Raw genomic sequence first — 19,806 nt, 5'->3', positions numbered from 1 at the left:
TCTCTTGTATTTCTCCCAATTTGGTTCCTGCCAAGATCCTAGCTGAAGGGTTCTATATATATAACGAGGCTAGAGCTGTAACCTTTGGACATGATGTTGAATATGGATCACAGAGTGTTTAGGAACTTAAAACTTCTACCCTAGCCATTTTTTAGAGGTAATAACTCAAGAAATAGCAATTAGTACGTTTAAATCGGGTTTGCCAAGTAATAAAAGTGGGGAATTGTAACTATTAACTATTTGGCCGTAGGTAGAACTCATGGTTTAGTCGGTTCTATCAATTTTTCAAATAAAATAGATTAATTAATTGGAATTTTTTTTATCATATAATTCGATCAATTCAGTCAATCGTTTTAAAAAAAAAAAATTCGAATAATTCGATTTTCGATCATAATCCACCGAAAAGGTTGAACTGACTGTTTGCTCTCTATTAATTGTAACAAATAATTAAGAAGGCCAGACTTAAACTAAATATGAGTCCATCTTACTATTATTATTTAATAACACTGACATATTACATGTGACAATAAAACCACGGAAACAGAACTTTTTCCTTTATTTTTCTTTATAACCTCCCGCCCCCTCTCTCTCTCTCTTGATTGACATTAAAGATCCACCCTAAAAACCCAGAGATCTAGTATAATAAACGTAAAAAAAAAAAAAAATTGGGTTCAAGGGCACTTGAATTTGCCATGGGTCTTGATCTGTGAGTAACAATGGCAGGAATCTCTGCTAGCTAGAGGAATCCTTTCGTAGTTTCAACAATAGAAATTTCTAAGGAAGACGCGTAAGAATACTCCGTCACCAACCAAAATCCATTCTTAGCCTAACAAAAAAAAATTATAAATTAAGCTAACAAAAAACTTTCAACAAGAAAATTTATTGCAGGAACAATGAATTCTTTAAAATAATATATATATTAACGGATTTAAGATTTTACATGGCTAAAAGGTAATCATACGAGACAATAAATCTATATATCTCAAATTTTATATATATACTAATAAAAAAATTAAAAACTGAGGGTGAACGCCACCACCAACTTAGCTCTGCCACTGTTATATACATGTATCGACTACAAACCATCCACTTTAGTTTTCTAAATTATGAGAGGAAATAAAGAAAGGTAATACTAATATAAAGAGCAATTAGAAATAAAATATTAACGATATTTATAATATCGTCTATTATAATTCAATTCAATTAATCTTAAATGAAAATTTTGTCATAATTAATTTATACGAGTAAGTTACATTCGAAGATTCATAATTTAATATAGATGACAAAAGAAACATGTTCCGTCTTAATGTTACAGCCTATATATCAATGATAACTTAAATTAATAAATTACAACTAAATTTTGAAATCTTTTTTTTTTTTTGTCTCAATTAAAATCAAGACTACAATATTAATATATATATATATGTAACTTTATTTTAAATGTGTTAATTAATATATATTTTTTAAAATAAAAAATTCAAGATTTTCACTTTAAAAACAATTCAAATTTCAGAATTAGATATGTACATGGAAATCTAAGTTTGAGGAGAGTTGTGCATGGAAAGGAGCATATGTCTCGTAGGAAACCAAACCCTTATATAAAGTCACCAATCTCACGCTCTTGTACAATTCATAAAACCTTCTCCTCCACTTATACCTCAAACCCTAGCGACAAGATTGATATAAAGATATAGATAGGTTAGTTCTTTGTCTCTATCTCTCTCTTTCATATTAAAAAGGGTTTTTCTTCTTTTCTTTTGTGTTTCTTGGGAGACCCTTAAAGGTATAAATTAAATAAGGGTTTTCTTGATTCTGATGAATGATCTTTTTGATTGGTTTTTTCTCATATGCTTCATGTCTATTTAAGATTATTTTATTCAGATTTCATCAAGAATCTATTGAGAGCGTTTTTAGGGTTTATAGAGTATGAGTGATCTTTGCTTCTTGTGTTTTTTATCAGCTTTTTGTTAATGTATTACAGATCTTAGATTCTGGGTTTAGGCTTTACATTAATTAGATTAGTTTTCTTATATGTTTCAGGTGAGATTCTTGATAAAAGTCTAAATTATAAAACTAAAAATCAAATTTTGAGGCTTTTTAAACTATTCATCCTTTATATATAGAAGTAAAGAATATGCAATCAGGGTCCAATTAGTACAATTGTTTGTGCCTCAATCTTGTTTGTTTTTCCTGACTATAAGAAATATTTTTATCTTTCCAAAGGTGATAATTTCTTTGTTTCAATTCCCAGATTTTAAACAAATCGTCAATGTCTTCTAAACGGATCACCAAGGAGTTGAAAGATCTGCAGAAGGATCCTCCTGTTTCTTGCAGTGCAGGTTTGTTTCAGACTTTGTTTCGTTAATATATTTCGTTCTATTTACATATATCGATTTTGGTGTCTTATAGATCAACTAGAATTGTTTTTGAGGACAAGTTTTGAAGACAAAAACGTTTATGAGCTTGAAGAATAGTGTTTTTAGCTTGTCTTGTTTATATATAGATTCACTGGCTTGGTCTTGTTCATAGGTCCTATTGGAGATGACATGTTTCATTGGCAAGCAACGATTATGGGTCCAACAGATAGCCCTTATGCTGGCGGGGTGTTTTTGGTGTCAATTCACTTTCCTCCTGATTATCCCTTCAAGCCACCGAAGGTAACAAGCAACACAATTGATCATATCTGAATTAGATTAAGATTGTTATCCTATACACCGATGAGTGAGTAAACCTGTCTTTACAATGAGTTTGCGCAGGTGGCCTTCAAGACAAAAGTTTATCACCCAAACATCAACAGCAATGGTAGCATCTGTCTTGACATTTTGAAAGAGCAGTGGAGTCCTGCCCTTGCAGTCTCAAAGGTAACTTCCATTGTTACCCTTTCCCTCTTTATTTTCACCTGATATGTGTCAGCCTTTCTAAACCGGTTGGTCATGAACAAAATTTTTGCAGGTCTTATTGTCGATATGCTCGTTGCTGACGGATCCTAACCCAGATGATCCTTTGGTACCAGAAATTGCACATACATTCAAGACTGATAGAGCAAAGTACGAGTCTACTGCTCGTTCCTGGACCCAGAAATATGCCATGGGTTAAAGACTTATGCCTACTTTGATGGTTGTGAGACTGCATATGCCTACTCCCTATGGTTGCTATGTGTGTGCAAACTACTTTAAATTTACCTCATTTATTACAAAGGAGACATTAAGTTGTATGGTTTCTTTTTCGAAGTAATTAAATTTAATATTATAAACCTTTGCTTCATCTATTTGTTTAAGATGATATTGATGTGCTTAATGATGAAACCGCTTCATTATAAGTAGATTCTACAAACATGGAAAATCAATTTCCTCTCTCTGAACAATTTGATTCATGTGCAAAAGTTCAAGAAAAGAAGGAACAGAAGAAATTATGTATTATATATTGACAAGTTAAGGGTGAAAAGATATCAACATGGGAAACCAAATCCCAAACCCAAAACCTTACCAATCCCTCCCTTTACTAGCACCTATTTAAACTGTTGATGGTTCGTCCCACACACCAATAGCTAGGTGCAAAAAGATGGTTACCTGATGATAAGATATGCAAAAGCAGTCAAAAGCAACAAAAACCTGCTGCGATTGTCACCCTGAAACAGATTTATCCACTTACATTTGCTTTACTCCTAGCATCTGCTGTGGAGGTGGTTCACCTCATTCTTCAGCTTCTAGGGGTTCAAGAATGTGGGCCCTATCATTACTAAGCCCCAATGCTATTTGATTTGGGTTATTAGATGGATGAGCTGCAATAAAAAGAGGGTAGACCTGTAAACCATATATAAGACAGTTTTAATGGGATGAATGGAGATAGAAGAGGAGCTACAAATTGCTCTTTGTTTAACAGTCTTCAGCTGGTACGGGGTTGTGTATGTAAGCAGTTACATTAATCTGACATCTTACATCTAGTGTTGTAGAGACAAGAAACTTTATACATCCAGTTTTGAAGCTAACATATAATGACTGACCATTTGAAGAATAGGTTGCAGATGTGATTAGAAGGTCTGCTTCTTTAGGAACCCACTGCAACAGAAAACTTTCACTCGTACAGATTGATGACTACTATTACTATATGAATCTATCTGAAGTTTCTGAATTGTTTGTATCAGCTGAATAACATGATACAGTAAGGGTGCTTAGTATATGCCTATCAGCCTTTCATGGACGGCAAGCAGGGGAACCTGATCTTGGCGAAACTAAATAAAGTTGACCACTGAAGGGTCTACCGCCTGCCCAAAGACAACACATAAACTTGCTTGCTAGCTTTTCCCATCCATTTGCATTCCAAACGCACAGCAGCATAACATCAAAGGTCACCATGTCATGTATTTTTTCTTAATCATCAATACAATTGAAGTTGAAAATCATGAGGAACCATGCAATAAGATTTAAGTGTACCATGACATCGAATCATCTAAAAGTTCTTTTTTGAAAGAAAAAGGAGGTTGAAGGAGGCGGGGCGGGGGGGGGTGGGGAGGGAGAAGAAAGTTAACCCTGCAAACTCAATGCCCATCAGAACCTCCAGGGACTCTATATAAAGCAGTAAAAAAACCCAAGAGAAAATGACAACTTAAAGAAAAAAGTTAAAATTAATATGGCTTTCTAATTGCTGATATGGCCTGCTTTGGATGAACACAAACTAATTAATACCTAGGGTAACCGAACCTGAAGGCATACATACAACTAACCTGGGAACCAGCTGCTGCTGATTCAAGCACATTTAAATTGTGAGAAAAGGCCAGGCATGTGATATGCTTTTGATGGCCTTCAAGCTTGGCTTGATTCTGTGGAAACATGGATTGCAGCAATGGAAAATATCAGCAAACTCATCATGCTAGAGAGCAGAGTCAATGTATTCGGATAGAAGAGTTGTTGAAGCCTATAGCAAAATTATGCTTGTTAAAGAAAGTAAAATATGTACGGGTGGGTGGTGCTTCTCCATATGTTGCCAATTTCTGAATTGTAACAGGAAGGCAAATAAGATATATAAATGAATAAATGCTGTTAAAATTCAGAGATTTTTTTTCAAATATTATGTCACAAATTATGATATTAAAATGAAACAAGATCATGTGAGTGAGGGACCGAGATATAGGAAAAGGGCAGATACAGCTCCAATCTTTGCTGCCCCCATTGGCATGCCTTCACTCTCACACTCTCTCCTCTTTTCCTTTTGTCCTTATACATTGCACGAGCCAAAGAATCAAACAGCTGTATTTTCACCTAATAGCAAAAGGCAACAAAGATTAAAGCAAAACAAGCTTCCAAAATAAGCAATAGTCTTTTTGCTCAAAAACATTTTTCCAGTTGACCCCAACTCCCAATGCCTGTGATTTCCCAGTAAACTTTACACGTGATTCTTTAATGGCAAAAGCCAACAAAAATATCACTGCATATAAATTTAAACGCTTCTCTGTGCATTTCATCAATAACCTTATCATTTCACCATTGCTAGAAAAAAATGAAGCTCTTTTTGGTTCTTGTAGCTGCCATCCTCCTTCTACAGGTACATTGACACTATGAAATGGGATAAACTATTTTCTATTGAAATTTGCTCACTGAATCTTCTTTGGTTTTGGTCAGGCTCTGGTGCAAGCTTCTGCATTTAGCAATAATGCAAATTCTCTGGTCAATGTGAGTGTCCTCTTCAGTCCTTTTTAACTGTCTTTCATGGGCGAAATTTAAGCTCCCCAAGAAATGAAATGACTTTTTCTTGTAGAATTTTGGACCGACTCTGACTTAGCTTAACTGATAGATGAGTACCCCATTTTGAAATTTGACATTTGTTTTGGATTCAGGTGGATGAAGGAAGTGACACGGTAGCTCTTAACAAAACGTATCATAAGAAAATCAGTAAGCATTTTTATTCTTTTCCCATGTATCTAGCTTAATTTATGTCTCTGACCAATAGATAACATTGTCACTTTTAAAAGAGTGCTGCATACGCAAGTAACTAAAAGATTCTGTTGTTTCTTTTGGGAAAATTCAGATTGCAACTATGCGTGCTCAAGGAGATGCAGGAAGGCATCAAGAAAGAATGTTTGCCACAGAGCATGCAAGACTTGCTGCAAGAGATGCCACTGCGTTCCACCTGGTACCTATGGCCACAAGCATGCCTGTCCCTGCTATGCAAAGCTCAAAACCCATGGGAATAAGCCCAAGTGCCCCTGATTTCAAACCCACAATTAGGTATATTTGGATTATCAGGATATCTACCATCTGCTGTAATAAGGGAAAATACTCCCACCAGTTCTATACTTTGAACTACTACCATTTAGTGCTCATTTGGGATTGCCTGATCAGGATCATCATTTCAATGATTAAATTTCATTATTGCTTCTACTTTATTAGTTTTTATTTCAAGTTATTATTCATGCAGAAAGGAGCTAAGTCTCTGCTTAAAGTTTCAATCAAAGCTGCCACTAGATCTGCAAAAACAGCAGAAACAACTATAACTGAAACTGCAATTTAAGGTTTCCTTTGTTCCTTGGATGTAAGTGTATATGTTAAGGGTCATGCCTTTGTCCTGGATAAGTCTCTTATTCCTCCTACTTTATCCGACCTAGCATGAAATCATGCTCCATTACAAGTTCAAGATACCTGATGAAAACAGCTTTCTTGAGTCTATTAAAATTCGAAATTTTTATTTGATTAGAATTCTAATTTACGTACAACATTGAGTTGTTTTATAATTTTAAACTTTTTGTTTTACATTGACTCTTCTGCTTTGGAATCCTGTATTATTAAATTGGGTTTATAGCTTTAGAAGGTAAACATTGTTTTTTGCGGTCTTTAAAAAGGAACATAAAAAATTTTATTGTATTTTAATTTTTTAATAATAGAAGAATTGTTTTATTCCATGAATCACATTGTGGTAACAAACAGAAACGACTATCTCAATGTAATTAGCTAATTAAATCTATCATTTTTAATAAAATTCTAAACTTAACTTAAAAATGTTAGGTCCATGATCTCTCCTAATGACCGACATCAAATCCCTTGAGAGCTGGTTGCATTAATATATATAGAAATAATTTTGTTTGAAGCTCAAGGGCATTTGTATCTATTTCCATGGGTCTTCATCTGTGCATAGCAAGGGCAGACATCCCTGTTAGCAGTAGGGCCTGGAGGCACGCACCCATCATTGCACCTTTGGCAGCAAGTGTTGCATGTTTTATGGCACATCTTGGGCTTCCATGACTTGCTGCACCTGAAGGCACACTTGGTCTGGCAATCTAAATATAGAATCAAAAAAGCACATTATTGAACCATCAATCACATAATTTCAAATGCTCTATCAAGTATTTTTTTTAATTGGAGAAGAGGATTTAAACTCTGCTCTTTTAAGTAAAGGATTATATATTAATCAATGAGCCAAATACTCAAAAGGCAAATAATTTATCAAGTATATTTATGGATAGATCAAAGGATGCATTGGGTATTTTCTTTAGTCCATTATGTGAGATAGATTCAAATTGTGCAGAGGCTTTAGCTATCAAAACTACTCTACAGTTGTATTCTTCTTCCCCATTGGAAAGGTATGGCAAAAACAAATAAAGGATGCATTATCCTGAAACTTTCTCACCTTGTCTTTCAGCTGCAACCATGATCCCCACCTGATAATATTATCATAAAGAAATGATTAATTGCTGTTTAGGGAAATCTAACACTAACAACAAAAACTGCTCTCAAACCTTAAAATCATGGTACCTCAGATATTAAGAGAAGACAAAGAACAGCAACTACAAGTATTGTCTTGGAGCTGGCCATTTCCAAACTTGTTAGAAGGATTTTTCCTTTTTGTTGTTCCTCTTTGCTTCTTTCCCTTGTATTTCTCCCAATTTGGTTCCTTCCAAGATCCAAGCTGTAGGGTTATATATATATATATATAGAAACTTATATATATAGAGGCTAGAGCTGTAACGTTTGGACATGATGTTGAATATGGATCACAGAGTTCTTAGAAACTTAAAACTTCTACCTTAGAGATTTTTTGGAGGTAATGACTCAAGAAATAGCGATTAATACGTATAAATCGGGTTTCCCTAGTAATAAAAGTGGAGGAATTGTAACTATTAACTATTTGGCCATAGGCAGAAGCCACAGCAGTATCAATTCCTTCGGTTGCCTCTAATAGTTTGATAATTCAGTCGATCTTTTAAGTAAAATCGATTAATTCAATTTTTAATATCGTGTAATTCGATCGGTTCAGCAATTCTTTCAAAAAAAAATCAATTAATTCAATTTTCGATCATACTTCACCAAAAAGATTGAACCGACCGTTTTTTAATTATAACAAATAATTGAGAAGCAAGACTTAGGCTAAATATGAGTCCATCTTACTATTCTTATTTAATAACACTGACTTATTACATGTGACAACAGAACCACAGAAACACAACCCTTGTTACTATTTCCTTTATTTTTCTCTATAAACCTCTCTCTCTCTCTCCTGATTGACATTAAAGATCCAAACTAAAAACCCAGAGATCTGGTAGAATAGAAGTAAAAAAAAAAATTGGTTCAAGGGCACTTGAATTTGCCATGGGTCTTGATCTGTGAGTAGCAGTGGCAGGAATCTCTGCTAGCTAGAGGACCATCAGGCACACAATGATCAGGGCACCTGTGGCAGCAGGCAACGCATGTTTTATTGCACATCTTTGGCTTCCATGACTTGCTGCATCTCTTCGCACACTTGCCCGGGCATTCATCAGGAACTGGATATATTTAAGTCATTAGAACAAATTAAGATGGCCAATAACAAATGATACTTAGATATCGACCAGAATCTCTCTTACCCTGTGGCCCTGGGGCTGGGGCTGTTTGAACTTCAGCCATGAGCATTCCCACCTGAAAAATAAAACCAATAGTTAGCAAAAAGGCCAGTCTAATCACGTGAAATCTCTGCTTGACAGAAACATCAACAATGGCATGGGCATTACCTCTGACAGTAGGAGAAGGCAAAGAAGTGCAAGTGAGAGTGTTGTTGTCTTGGTGCTGCCCATATTCCAACTTTCTCAAGGCTGAAATAGAGAGATGATAAAGAGAAAGAGACTGCTTCTGTTTTTTTCCTCTGCTTTGTTTAGTTTTATGGGAACTTGGTTCCTGCCAAGATTCTAAACCCTGCTTTTATAGTGGTTAGGCATGGCCATTGACCTCGAAAGGTTCCTGGGAAACTTCCAGTTCAATAGCACCTTTCCCAATGTTACTATGCCATAATACAGATTTGCCATTAAAAAAAACGATTGTAGCTGTCTAATTGTGTGTGGGAAGGAGGGACGAGGGAGGCATAAAACCCAATCAAGAAGATAAAAATCTTGGCAAAAAACAAAACAATTAAAGATGGTTTGGGTCTTTTTCCTTTATTTGGCGAAGGCATTATCTTCCCTAATAAAGGTACTTTACTACCACCTCCGAATGGTACTTATCATATATAGACATTAGTGCACCGCCTAAGAGTTTTCTTATTATCTTTTCTATTTTGGTAAGTTTTACTTGATATCAATTAGAAGTTAAAATTGTAAAAATAAAAATATCGGGTAGGATTTGCAAGAATTGCTTGCCATATTTATAATACATGTTCTTGACGTAACATATTAATATATTTTAATAATAATGTGACATGTCAATTAGATATAATTTTATTTTTTATATTAACATCACGTTATATAAAAAAATATATAAAATCTTAATGAATGATAACTAATCAAATGTTAAGCATAATGATTTATTTAATTTAAAATAAAAATATAAAATTTTTAATTAAATGAACTTTTTAAAATATTAGGTTTACTTTTTTATTTTTATTATTATTATTATTATTTATTATCGTGTACCTTGTATTTATTATGGTTTCAACCCTGCATACAATATACTCATTAATATGGGTTAATATGTCGGTGTATTAAGAGTGATCTTTCATTGTAAATCTTAAATATGGAGTCCATTGTCTGCCTGCAGTGGCAATAGTTGGACCCTTGTGCTTCGTTTTTTCATGATGCTGGTGAGGCAAACCGCGTAGTCGACGGAAAAAGGTATGGGATTGTCCTCCTGACATGGATTTCATTGTCTTTCTCTAGATTCGTTGAATGCTTATTATAATACATTATAATGTAATCCCGTACAGCTAGACTTAACTTCCTTGATTAAAACCTGTACTGACGCGCAAATGAGACAGCTGTGTCTCGACCTATAGAGCTGAGGCTGTAGTGGGTGTGTTCTCCTGTTAACACACTGTCACTTTTGTCTCCATTATCGCTTCCCACTAGGCATCACAGTCTCCATTGCAGCCAGCCATGCCGTTGAAAAAATGAAGAAACTCGATTCCCTCCTGGCTGTATGGTGTGTAAATAACCAAGTAGGTAAGGTCTGCAAATGTTGGTCCCAGAAGTGGGATGGGGAGTTGTTATATGGGGTATGACAATGGGATTGTGTTTGCTAGTGTGCTACAACCTGTTAAAGGGCTTCTCCAAGTAATGTGCTGTATAACGTGCTTGTTAGAGAACAGTGGAGAATTTAAGTATTTATATTATTTTTTAATTTATGAAGTATTTTTCGTGAAATAAAATCGTGACATCTAATTGATTGAAATTGACAATATCTTGCAGTTTAGTGTGAACAATGTCACTAAAGACAATAGACTCTCGTTAGAGTATAGAATATATCACAATTTCAAAGAAAAATCATGAATCTCATATCAAATTTGTATTAAAATATAATTCAATATTTAGATATTCACGTTAATTTTAAGTTCTTTTTATAAAATAAAATCATAAAATTTAAAAAATTAAAATAAATAATATTTTACAAGTTGACGACGTTAGTTATCACGTTCGTACTACAACCTATTAAAGGTATTCTAGTAATGTGCTATATATATTAGCAAGAGTCAATGGCTGTTAATTTTGGATATGACGGCCATTAATGGTGGAAGGAGATCTTTTGCAAGCTATCTATGGCGTGGAGGAGCTTGGGACTCATTGTTTTGCTATGGATTCTCGTCAACCGACATTGTTAAAGCGAGAAGAAGCTAAGAGTCACATGAGAAGAGTGCCATCAGGGACGGATCATGTTGACTTCCATTAATTATGTCTTGTTTTTATATTGAATAAGAAATAAAGTGAATTCAACTGCTCAAATCTAACTAAACTGATGTTGTCATCGACAGCTCACTCAATTCACTTAGTCTGTCATCCACGTGGATAAAATTAGTTGACATTACAAATAAGGATGTAAATGGGTACCTTGTACTCTATCTGAATATAAAATTAAAATACCCTATAATCAAATTTGTGATAAATTCGAATAATAATTTTACTATCCGTATTGAGTTTAGATATCACTCTTTGGATAACCGTTACTCAAAATCCGATTATGTTGATATTCAAGTTTAGATTGGTACTCAACCTAAACCCGAACTCTATACCCGTTTATAATTGTAAACACACATAAACAAATTTGATGCTATAGCAATTAAATTTCATAAATAAAATTAAACAAAATACTTTAAAATTCTTAAATTATTCAAAAATATTCAAATAAATCTATATTCTTCTATTTTATTTAATCAAACTTTTTTTTTATTTTAAATCAAATAGATCTTTATGAGTAATGATTGACTAATTATTATTAATCAAAATACCACTTTAATAACTTTGTTACATAGATTTATCATAGTTTTCTTTTGAAGCATGAATTGTACTTATTTTTTTAATTTTCAACTTAATCCTTAGCAAATTTTCATGCTTTTTAGTAGAAGTTAATTTTTAAGGTGTTTAGCGTCATTTAGACAATTTGAGCTTAGTTTTGTCAAAAATCCCCTCAATGCAACTTTTGACCATTTAACCTTCCTGATTTTGAAGGAATGGAGCCTGAAAGAGAAGCTGAATGCGAGGACCACAACAACTCTGCACTAGGGAGCTTGAAGGAGGAGAACATGGAAGCAGAAAGCTCAAAGTTACAGCTCCAAGAACATCCAGGCAGAGAGTTTCTCATTGCAGCGAGAAATAGGGGCAATACAACAGAAGGATTTTCGCTGCAGCGAAATTGAAGATGTCTTTTCAATCCAATTCAGTAAGAAACTCGCTACAGCAAGATTCCAAACTCGCTACAATGAGAACATGTCAAAAAAAAAAGAGAATATGCTAGGCTCAAGATTCTAGATCAAGGCTGAATAAAATGAGAGTATAAAAGGGGAATTTTTGCATAGAAAAAAAGGCAGATTCGGGAGAGACATTTTGGGCAAGAAGAGGCTGAAGCAAAAACGTGAAAGAGAAGAAGATTCAAGGGCTGGCGCTTATGAAGCTGCAACAGAACATCTCTTTCTAGATTTGAATTTTTCTCTCTCTATCTCATTTTGTAAAACAATACTCTTGTTTGCTGTATTGTGTACTCTTCTTTGTGAAATGTTGAGCTAAACTCATTAATCTAGGATTATAGTTAACTCTATTATGTAGTTTGGATATTGTTTGGTTGGTTGCTTAATCTTAATGCAAATCTTGATGTTTACTCATAGTTGGAATTTATTGTCCATTTAATTGATTGATCACCGATTAAATGTGCTTAAGTGTTTAGATGACACTTGAAAAAGTTAACCTAAATTAGACCTAAACTTGAGTAAGGTGTGTTCAAAACACTTAAAAATGAATTTTAGTGCTTTGATGTGTAGTTAGGGTAGAAATACAACTAATTGCCACACTTAGTTAATTTGGGATTCTTTAATTTAAAGAGCTTAAATTATTTGTTTCCATAGACATATAAGAATGCAAATAGATTAAGCAAGTGTGTAATACCTCGACGGAGGATTACACATAACTTATGATCCTAAACTAATATCAAATTCCATTGAGATTAAGTAACTAACCAAGCCCAATTCCAAATGAAGTATTAGAGAACACCATAATCCTAGAATATTAGACCATTGATTCCAATTCAATTATCAATTGCATCACTTAGAGTAGACTTAGTTAATTAGATTACATTTTTTTGTTATCATAGTTCAAAATCTGTTGTTTGGATAAGGTTAGCTTGTGTTAATTTTGGTAGTTAGCATCAAGTATTAGACCAACTCCTTGAGGATCGACAACTCATTCATCACTTACTACTTGTTGCGACCGTGTACACTTGCACGAAATCTTTGTTTGCAAATTTGCATTAAATTTGAGCATATTCATATTGCATAAGCAAAGGAGATAGATTTTTATAAAATCATCAACACACTTATTATTTTGTACTCATATAATGCGAATGGAGGGTAAAAGTGTCACGTGACCATATAATCATGTCGTCTAAACATAACATGTTACTATTTACTATGACATATCAACATATCAAGTTAACACTACATGACATAAAATGACAAGTCTATTGGACTTAAAATAAAAATATAATAACTTAATTAAACACAATAAAAGAATAAAAACTTATTTAAATTTTCATAAATAGTTCAAAGATTTTTATTAAGAATTATGCCATAAATAAACAAATAGAAGGAGATAAGTGATCTAGAACTTCTTTCATTTCATTTTCCTTTCTCCAATTTTACATTATCCTCCATATGAGAAAAGAAGACAATGGACATGAATAAACATAAAGATTAGTTTGTTAGATATCCCCAGAAAGTAGCTTACATTTACATTCAAATGGCATACGGTGCTTATGAATTCAACAAAATATATGCTCCCTTTGTATGGAAAAATGTTTGATACCTGAAGACAGCTAGAACCTAACCCAGCATCGGGTACATTGTGCCATACAATCTCCCTTACAATCAACATTGTAACCTAACACTTTCGGGTTCCGAAGAAGAAGATTTTTCAGAGACTTACCTTTTATTCCCCAGTCTTTTTCCAATATCTGCACATTTGTTCTCAACTCATGTTCGATACTGCATCCGAGAACTTCAGGAAATTTTTTAAGCAACTTGTAGAGATCATCATCTGAGAGACTTAAAGTCCTGAGATAATCTAATATTTCATTAATGATTTCAAACTTTGGAACTTCCTTCTTGCGTTCTTCGCCCCAATAAGGTGAATGGACATGGCCAAATGCCTTTCCAAGTATCTTGTCTTCCTCCTCTGTGCTGAAATTAAATGCGGACAAAGCTTGCCTGCATGCTTCCCATGTCTTTCTGTCTTCATTGCTCAGTGCTGAATTTTTTATTTGTGAAGTTGAATGTATTGCCCATTTCTTAGGAGAAAAATAGGTGGAACCAAATCTCTTTATTGCTTTCTGTGGGAGGCTACTGGAGAAGGTTACGCTGAATGATATGATATTTGGTGCAGATGTTGCAAGATCAGGCTGCAAGAAGAATTGAGAAAATAAATGTGCATACTCATATATATATATATATGTTGATGCATTTGCAGTGTATGCATGCATGTTTTAATAAAACATTTGTGCATAGAAGGGGAGATTATGCCATGGGCTAAATGTTTAACAAGGTCATAACCTGGGAACCAACAAATTGTCTGTAAAGTATTGAAGACATTAAACAAGGACTGGAAAAGGTTTTAACAATTATGGCTCCAAGCATATGCAAATAATTCGACCTCCAAATACTGTACATATGCTAAAAATTATTTTTTCCCAAAATATTCACTATTTTTAAGGCTAAATGTACACTAATGCTTTTTCAGTACGACTCACATGTAACAAAACATTAAACTGTTTATCACTGCATCAAAACTTTACTTGATAAAATCTCCTTAAAAAGTCCTGATGTGGAATCAGGAAATCGGCTCTGTAGTCCAAAATATATGCTTTGATTCCTTAATGAAGATGCAAGCTTGAAATGATGAAGAAATTTGGCTTTCCTTAAGTCTCTGATAATGTTTGCTATTTCTTCTTATTATCTTCCCCTTGCCTCTTTTAAATGCATGTCTATTTCCAGAATGCAGAGAAACTCTTGCTGAAAAAGCCTTGTCAATAATTTTCATTAATCTGATTTTAGGTCCAGAAATAATTTAAGCACAAGAAAAGACTTTTCTCCTAGATGCACTCTTAAGATCGATCTTAATAAGGGTTTTGACTCCCATCAATTGGGGTTTCTTAATAAATACTCTTGAGGCTTCAGACACTCCTAATATTCAGTAGGTTTTGCTTGCGTGTGTGTACAAGTGTATGTGTATTTCTCAGTTGGGTGGAGTGATTCAATAAGAATAAATACCTTTGGCACTAAATGGAGGGCTTCTTTGGATGTTTCTGAAGGGCAGAGGGGTAGACAAGTGATCACTTTGTGATAGCCAAGGAGATGCTTTTAGGACTCCTTATAAAGCCAGCGATACTATAATTTTTGCTTATCATCCCAAAGGCAGATTTAGCCTTACTCGTATTTTGTTTAGCAAACAATATGGTTTTCATTTATGAGAATAAGATTCTTTTCTTGCCATTTAAGCTATCAGGGAAAACTCCTATATGCCACCAGGATTGCAGCTAAATAGGTCCAAGAGTGAAGCCTTATATATGTACAACTTACTGTGGACGCCAAAATCAGGAATCTGAGGGACAGATACTGGGAGTATTGCAAGATAAGAAGCATAAAGTAGACTGGCATAGGCTGATTGGGTTTCTAAAATAGTAATTTCTGTTGTCCCCAACTAGAGTGCACAAAATTTTGACAAAGCAGGTCCCATTTTAAGTGAGAAATATCCTCTTTACCTCAAACTTTTGACTCTATAACCCACTTTATACCAGGATGGATTCAAAATGGTAAATATTCAAGTTTTGCTCGTTTGTCCCTCTAGGTCCATTACAACTCTGCCCAGAGCAGAATTCTCTTACAGTATTTCACTGTTTCCATCAGGTCAAGATAGAAGGTATGAATCAAGATCAGCAACAGCAGACTTTTAAGTATTCACAGCAGAAGTATCCTTTTTAATTGTTGCCAGAAAGAAAACAAAAACCAAGCCATTTCTCCACATAGGTCATACAGAGCAGACTTGCATCCTTCCAACTTAAATTATGATTTTTTTTGCAGATAACTTACCCAGGCCAATCTGTAGTTAGAGCAGATGGCTATTTAGCTTTAATTTGCTTTCATAAGCCTGACATCTTTCTCCTTCAGTCTTAATTTGCTTTGGTCTTCTCTTCATTCTAAATCATAGACCGGAATTTTGAATGATCAAAATAAAAAAATGGAGGTTCTTCTCTTCACTCTGCACTTGCTCTACGCATAAACCAAGTTTTGCAATGGTGGCAAATCAAGCAACCTAAAGAACTCCTCTCACCAGGATAGAACTCCGGTGTTATTCATCGAGCTGGCCTTATAACCATCTTTTAACCCATGTCATGTCGTTTTTAAAGAGTTTTGCGAGTTGATTTATTGTTTTTATTTTTTGCTATTGACATTTATCTTATTCACTACTACTTAAGAAAATTACCTAATCCTGTAACCCCAATAAAATAGACATTGCAGAACAGATTGTTAATAAATTTTATAATGTACATATGTGTCCATAGAACAAAAATCCTACAAGCATCCATGATATTTGTAAGTGTCTGATATTTCACAGGAATGAGACATGAGATGATACTTACAGTACAAAAACAAGTTGCAGAATCAAATGTCAACAGAGAAGAAGCCAATGATTTCCCTGGCATCCCTGCACTATCAGATAAATAACAACTACTTAAAAAACAAAATAACCAACAAAGTCGGAGCAATTTAGAGAGAAGAGCGATACTACATGTAATCAAAATCATTCCAAGACTGCAAAATGATGTTTAAGATCATCATGAGTTATGCAATTGGCACAATGATCCTCTTACATCCTCTCAGTATCCAATTAAGCATCAGACTGTTAAGCTCAAAAAACCCAGCAAACTCAGACCAGCTAGATCTCCATTTAATTAGACATTTCCCCAATAAATCCTTTAATCATATCTTTTTAACTACTTTTAATTACATCCCCTCAGTATGCCATTTACAGCATGTATATAGTAATCTTGATAGTGGGATGAATATTTTAATACTCAAGGTTATGACTCCTAAATGGAACCAGCAGTTGTTTATGGTGCTTTCTCAAAAATTCCCTTTTGTGGCTACATCATATTCATTTTGATAGCTTTTTAACTTTAGGCTGCCTTAAAACCACTAAGTTTAGAGATATTGCAGTGAGAACAAGCAATTGAATAAACAACTTTGACTGTACCAGAAACTAAAATTATCCTAGCAGTAGAACTCTTCGTTATAAGCATCCTTTCTTTTTTTGGCCAAAATCCAGGAATTCTTTCAAGCTAAGTAGATTGCACTAAGGACATATTGAATACAAAGTCCACAAGCATACCACCATACCAGAAAAAAAAAAAATATCAAAACTCAAAACTGCTAGGTATCCATGGGAGGTTCTATTAATTCATCTTAAAGTACTTTAAATAATGGAAAGTTTCCATTTCAGTCTTTAATATATGGAGCCATAACTAACAAGAAGGCAATTGTATTATAGTCTTCATTTCTTCTACAATAATAGATTAGTAGAAAGTCAGAAGCTAAGCAAAGAAAAGAAAAACACACTTAGAAGCTTGAATTTAGGTCTTTCATCAACAAAACCACAACTCACATGTATCTAACTACACATAACAATCAAATACTCCTATAACCCCCATGTGTAATGAAAGAAATGACAACTGCCAAACTGTTCACACTGATTTTCAGGACAACAAGCTCCATCATCTAAACGAACTAGTATTTAAAAGGCATTGGTTAAAAATAACAACCTAACAAGAAATACCAGTATGAAAGAAAATTCCATAATCCTCAGCATTCTTTTGAAATTGGAATCGGGAAGCACATTAATCCAATATCTAGACTAGCTTAACTCAGAGTTGAACTCAAACTAGAGGCCTCATTAAGAAGCCCAGAACTGCACCCTTATGTAAAACCTACTTCCAACTTGAATGATTATTTACCAGAACTGCAACAACAATAGAACATAAAAGGCCCAGTCCTTGAAACCCTTTCCCTTGATTATCAACCTCCTGAATATGGAATGAGAAATGCAGCAAAGCCAAGCCTACCCTAATTTCAAACCAGCAACTATTCATAACTAAAACATCTGAAAACTACAACGTTTGACAGGCAATTCTTTCTTTCATATGGGGACATTCAAGGCTTAAAAATCATTCAATATCAAAACCGTAATAGATTCAAATAACCCATTTTTACTAGTCACAACAAGATTGCAAATATGAGTTGTTAGAGCTAAGAAACAAAAATTACTTGACACACAAGAGAGTCTTGTACCTGTGACCAGACAACACAGTCAAGAGCTGTTCCAAAGAGAAAAACTGATGTTTGGTCTGAAGGGAAAGCCAAGGGAAGATAGGACCCGCTCCAAATATGCGCACCACAATTTCTGGGTGCCTTCCCTTGCCTCGGCTGTCCTCTGATTATAGCCAGTAGCCAGCCAAGTTTCAAGTTTTAACAGACCTTGCCTTAGATTGTGTGTATTGACCATTAAGGATACGTTGGGCTTGGTAGAATTCTCTCCCCTAACCATTTTGGATATGGTCTCGCTTGTCTTGTCCTATGGAGCCCATGACTTCCCCACTGCAAGTTTTGTTCGCATGATGTAGTATCGAAACCATAGAATGATTAACAGGCGGGAATAAAATAAGATAAAAACTATTTATTATTAAATAGTTTAATTCATGAAATAGAATTGATATTATTATGATATTATTTTGATATTTGGTTGGTAAAAATAATTTTAGAATAATAAAAAAAGTGATAAAAAGATAAAAATAATGTTTATTATAATTTAAGATTTTCAATTTAAAGTATTTATTGTTTATAATTTATTAAAAATATTAATAAAATAATTAAATTTAATTTATATTATTTTCTCTATTTTTATTTTTTAAAATATTGATATATTAAAAATTTATAGTTTATAAATATTAATAATTTATAATTAAATCATTAATGTTATTATTTAATTTTTTCTCTTTAATTTTTAAATATTAAAATATTAAAAATTTATAATTAAAATTTTAATTTAATTTTTTTATAACTTATATTAAAACTTTAACATTTTTTATTTTAAGTTTAAATTTAGCAATTATAAATAACCATAATATCTATTGAAGTTATTCGTAATTTTCATTCATGGACGGATCACTATTGAAAGTTGTAAATTTGGACAGTTTGTGATTTGCAACAACTTAACGTGGTTCAAAGGATTGAAATTGTGTTGAATTACTATGATTGCAATTGCAAAGATATAAAAAGTATAATAATCTTTATTCTCTAGTTAGCGTTTATCAATGCTAAATAATCAAAGTATGATTCGTTTTAAGTGAAAGTTTTGAATATTTGCTGGTTATGCAATATGATTGCATGGTTTATCCCTAATAGTGGATTGGTTTTCTAATTACACGACCTTCATTCTTGCCACCATGGAGCATCTACCCAAGAAGGTTGCTTCAGGGGTGAGCAAAATTCGGTCAAAACTAAATTAATTGATAAATTTGGTTAATTGGGTTTTGAATAATTTAAATAAATTGGTTAAAAAATTCAGTTAAATTAGTTTTGTTGGTTCGAATTAGTTAAAAAATTTTGAAGTCTGTTAATCGAATTAATTGACTTTGAAATAAGTATATTTAAAAGTTTTTATTATATGTATATACTCACACAGATTTTTTATGTATATATATGTGTGTGTAAATGAAAGGTTAGATTTTATCATTCAAAAGAGATTTTTTTACATGTATCAACTCACACATTTTTTCTATTCTTGTATATGAATAAATGATTTAGATTTAATCATCAAAA

The 19,806-nt window shown here is 33.5% G+C and overlaps 5 protein-coding genes across 9 annotated transcripts; 2 read left to right on the top strand and 3 right to left on the bottom strand.

Annotated features, from left to right (window-relative positions):
* Window positions 1-1,554: 1,554 nt before the first annotated feature.
* Window positions 1,555-3,264, top strand: LOC18592943 (ubiquitin-conjugating enzyme E2-17 kDa-like). 2 transcript variants are annotated; one of them, XM_007019914.3, is made up of 5 exons: window positions 1,555-1,698; window positions 2,252-2,339; window positions 2,530-2,657; window positions 2,757-2,861; window positions 2,953-3,264. In XM_007019914.3, the coding sequence occupies exons 2-5, from the start codon at window positions 2,270-2,272 to the stop codon at window positions 3,094-3,096; spliced, it is 447 nt and encodes a 148-aa protein (XP_007019976.3). In that variant the 5' UTR covers window positions 1,555-1,698; window positions 2,252-2,269; the 3' UTR covers window positions 3,097-3,264. The 2 variants fall into 2 exon arrangements, with proteins under 2 accessions (XP_007019976.3, XP_017981784.2); XM_018126295.2 differs by having other exon boundaries at window positions 1,639-1,783.
* A 2,131-nt stretch (window positions 3,265-5,395) lies between these two features.
* Window positions 5,396-6,377, top strand: LOC18592941 (gibberellin-regulated protein 9). The gene is made up of 4 exons (XM_007019912.3): window positions 5,396-5,541; window positions 5,619-5,669; window positions 5,834-5,888; window positions 6,025-6,377. The coding sequence occupies exons 1-4, from the start codon at window positions 5,497-5,499 to the stop codon at window positions 6,204-6,206; spliced, it is 333 nt and encodes a 110-aa protein (XP_007019974.3). The 5' UTR covers window positions 5,396-5,496; the 3' UTR covers window positions 6,207-6,377.
* Window positions 6,378-6,899: 522 nt separating this feature from the next.
* LOC18592940 (cypmaclein-like) lies at window positions 6,900-8,219 on the bottom strand. Its single transcript, XM_007019911.3, has 3 exons — window positions 7,746-8,219; window positions 7,621-7,651; window positions 6,900-7,270 (listed from the first exon to the last, which is right to left on the bottom strand). Exons 1-3 carry the CDS (start codon window positions 7,803-7,805, stop codon window positions 7,083-7,085), a joined length of 279 nt encoding a protein of 92 aa, XP_007019973.3. The 5' UTR covers window positions 7,806-8,219; the 3' UTR covers window positions 6,900-7,082.
* Window positions 8,220-8,352: 133 nt separating this feature from the next.
* Window positions 8,353-9,148, bottom strand: LOC18592939 (uncharacterized). The gene is made up of 3 exons (XM_007019910.3): window positions 8,978-9,148; window positions 8,834-8,885; window positions 8,353-8,752 (listed from the first exon to the last, which is right to left on the bottom strand). The coding sequence occupies exons 1-3, from the start codon at window positions 9,038-9,040 to the stop codon at window positions 8,559-8,561; spliced, it is 309 nt and encodes a 102-aa protein (XP_007019972.1). The 5' UTR covers window positions 9,041-9,148; the 3' UTR covers window positions 8,353-8,558.
* A 4,465-nt stretch (window positions 9,149-13,613) lies between these two features.
* On the bottom strand, window positions 13,614-18,581 carry LOC18592938 (Mitochondrial transcription termination factor family protein). 4 transcript variants are annotated; one of them, XM_007019908.3, is made up of 3 exons: window positions 18,253-18,581; window positions 16,572-16,641; window positions 13,614-14,333 (listed from the first exon to the last, which is right to left on the bottom strand). In XM_007019908.3, exons 2-3 carry the CDS (start codon window positions 16,632-16,634, stop codon window positions 13,752-13,754), a joined length of 645 nt encoding a protein of 214 aa, XP_007019970.3. In that variant the 5' UTR covers window positions 16,635-16,641; window positions 18,253-18,581; the 3' UTR covers window positions 13,614-13,751. The 4 variants fall into 4 exon arrangements, with proteins under 4 accessions (XP_007019970.3, XP_007019969.3, XP_017980781.2 ...); XM_007019907.3 differs by having other exon boundaries at window positions 16,572-16,636; window positions 18,253-18,580; XM_018125292.2 differs by having other exon boundaries at window positions 18,277-18,579.
* Window positions 18,582-19,806: the final 1,225 nt, after the last annotated feature.

Source organism: Theobroma cacao, chromosome 8 (assembly GCF_053813885.1).
Source record: "Theobroma cacao isolate CCN51 chromosome 8, ASM5381388v1, whole genome shotgun sequence".
NCBI lineage: Eukaryota > Viridiplantae > Streptophyta > Magnoliopsida > Malvales > Malvaceae > Theobroma > Theobroma cacao.
The sequence above is the reverse complement of the archived record's forward strand: the minus strand, read 5'-3'. Positions and strand labels throughout refer to the sequence as shown.

Coding starts and splice junctions, on each gene's coding strand:
- LOC18592943 (XM_007019914.3), top strand. CDS start 2,270: ATGTCTTCTAAACGGATCACCAAGGAGTTGAAAGATCTGCAGAAGGAT. Junction 2,340..2,529: donor TCCTGTTTCTTGCAGTGCAG/GTTTGTTTCAGA, acceptor TCTTGTTCATAG/GTCCTATTGGAGATGACATG. Junction 2,862..2,952: donor CTGCCCTTGCAGTCTCAAAG/GTAACTTCCATT, acceptor AAATTTTTGCAG/GTCTTATTGTCGATATGCTC.
- LOC18592939 (XM_007019910.3), bottom strand. CDS start 9,040: ATGGGCAGCACCAAGACAACAACACTCTCACTTGCACTTCTTTGCCTT. Junction 8,886..8,977: donor GCCTTCTCCTACTGTCAGAG/GTAATGCCCATG, acceptor TTTATTTTTCAG/GTGGGAATGCTCATGGCTGA. Junction 8,753..8,833: donor CCCAGCCCCAGGGCCACAGG/GTAAGAGAGATT, acceptor AAATATATCCAG/TTCCTGATGAATGCCCGGGC.
- LOC18592941 (XM_007019912.3), top strand. CDS start 5,497: ATGAAGCTCTTTTTGGTTCTTGTAGCTGCCATCCTCCTTCTACAG. Junction 5,542..5,618: donor CTGCCATCCTCCTTCTACAG/GTACATTGACAC, acceptor GGTTTTGGTCAG/GCTCTGGTGCAAGCTTCTGC. Junction 5,670..5,833: donor ATGCAAATTCTCTGGTCAAT/GTGAGTGTCCTC, acceptor TTTTGGATTCAG/GTGGATGAAGGAAGTGACAC.
- LOC18592940 (XM_007019911.3), bottom strand. CDS start 7,805: ATGGCCAGCTCCAAGACAATACTTGTAGTTGCTGTTCTTTGTCTTCTC. Junction 7,652..7,745: donor GTCTTCTCTTAATATCTGAG/GTACCATGATTT, acceptor TAATATTATCAG/GTGGGGATCATGGTTGCAGC. Junction 7,271..7,620: donor GGTTGCAGCTGAAAGACAAG/GTGAGAAAGTTT, acceptor TTCTATATTTAG/ATTGCCAGACCAAGTGTGCC.
- LOC18592938 (XM_007019908.3), bottom strand. CDS start 16,634: ATGCCAGGGAAATCATTGGCTTCTTCTCTGTTGACATTTGATTCTGCA. Junction 14,334..16,571: donor CTGCAACTTGTTTTTGTACT/GTAAGTATCATC, acceptor TTCTTCTTGCAG/CCTGATCTTGCAACATCTGC.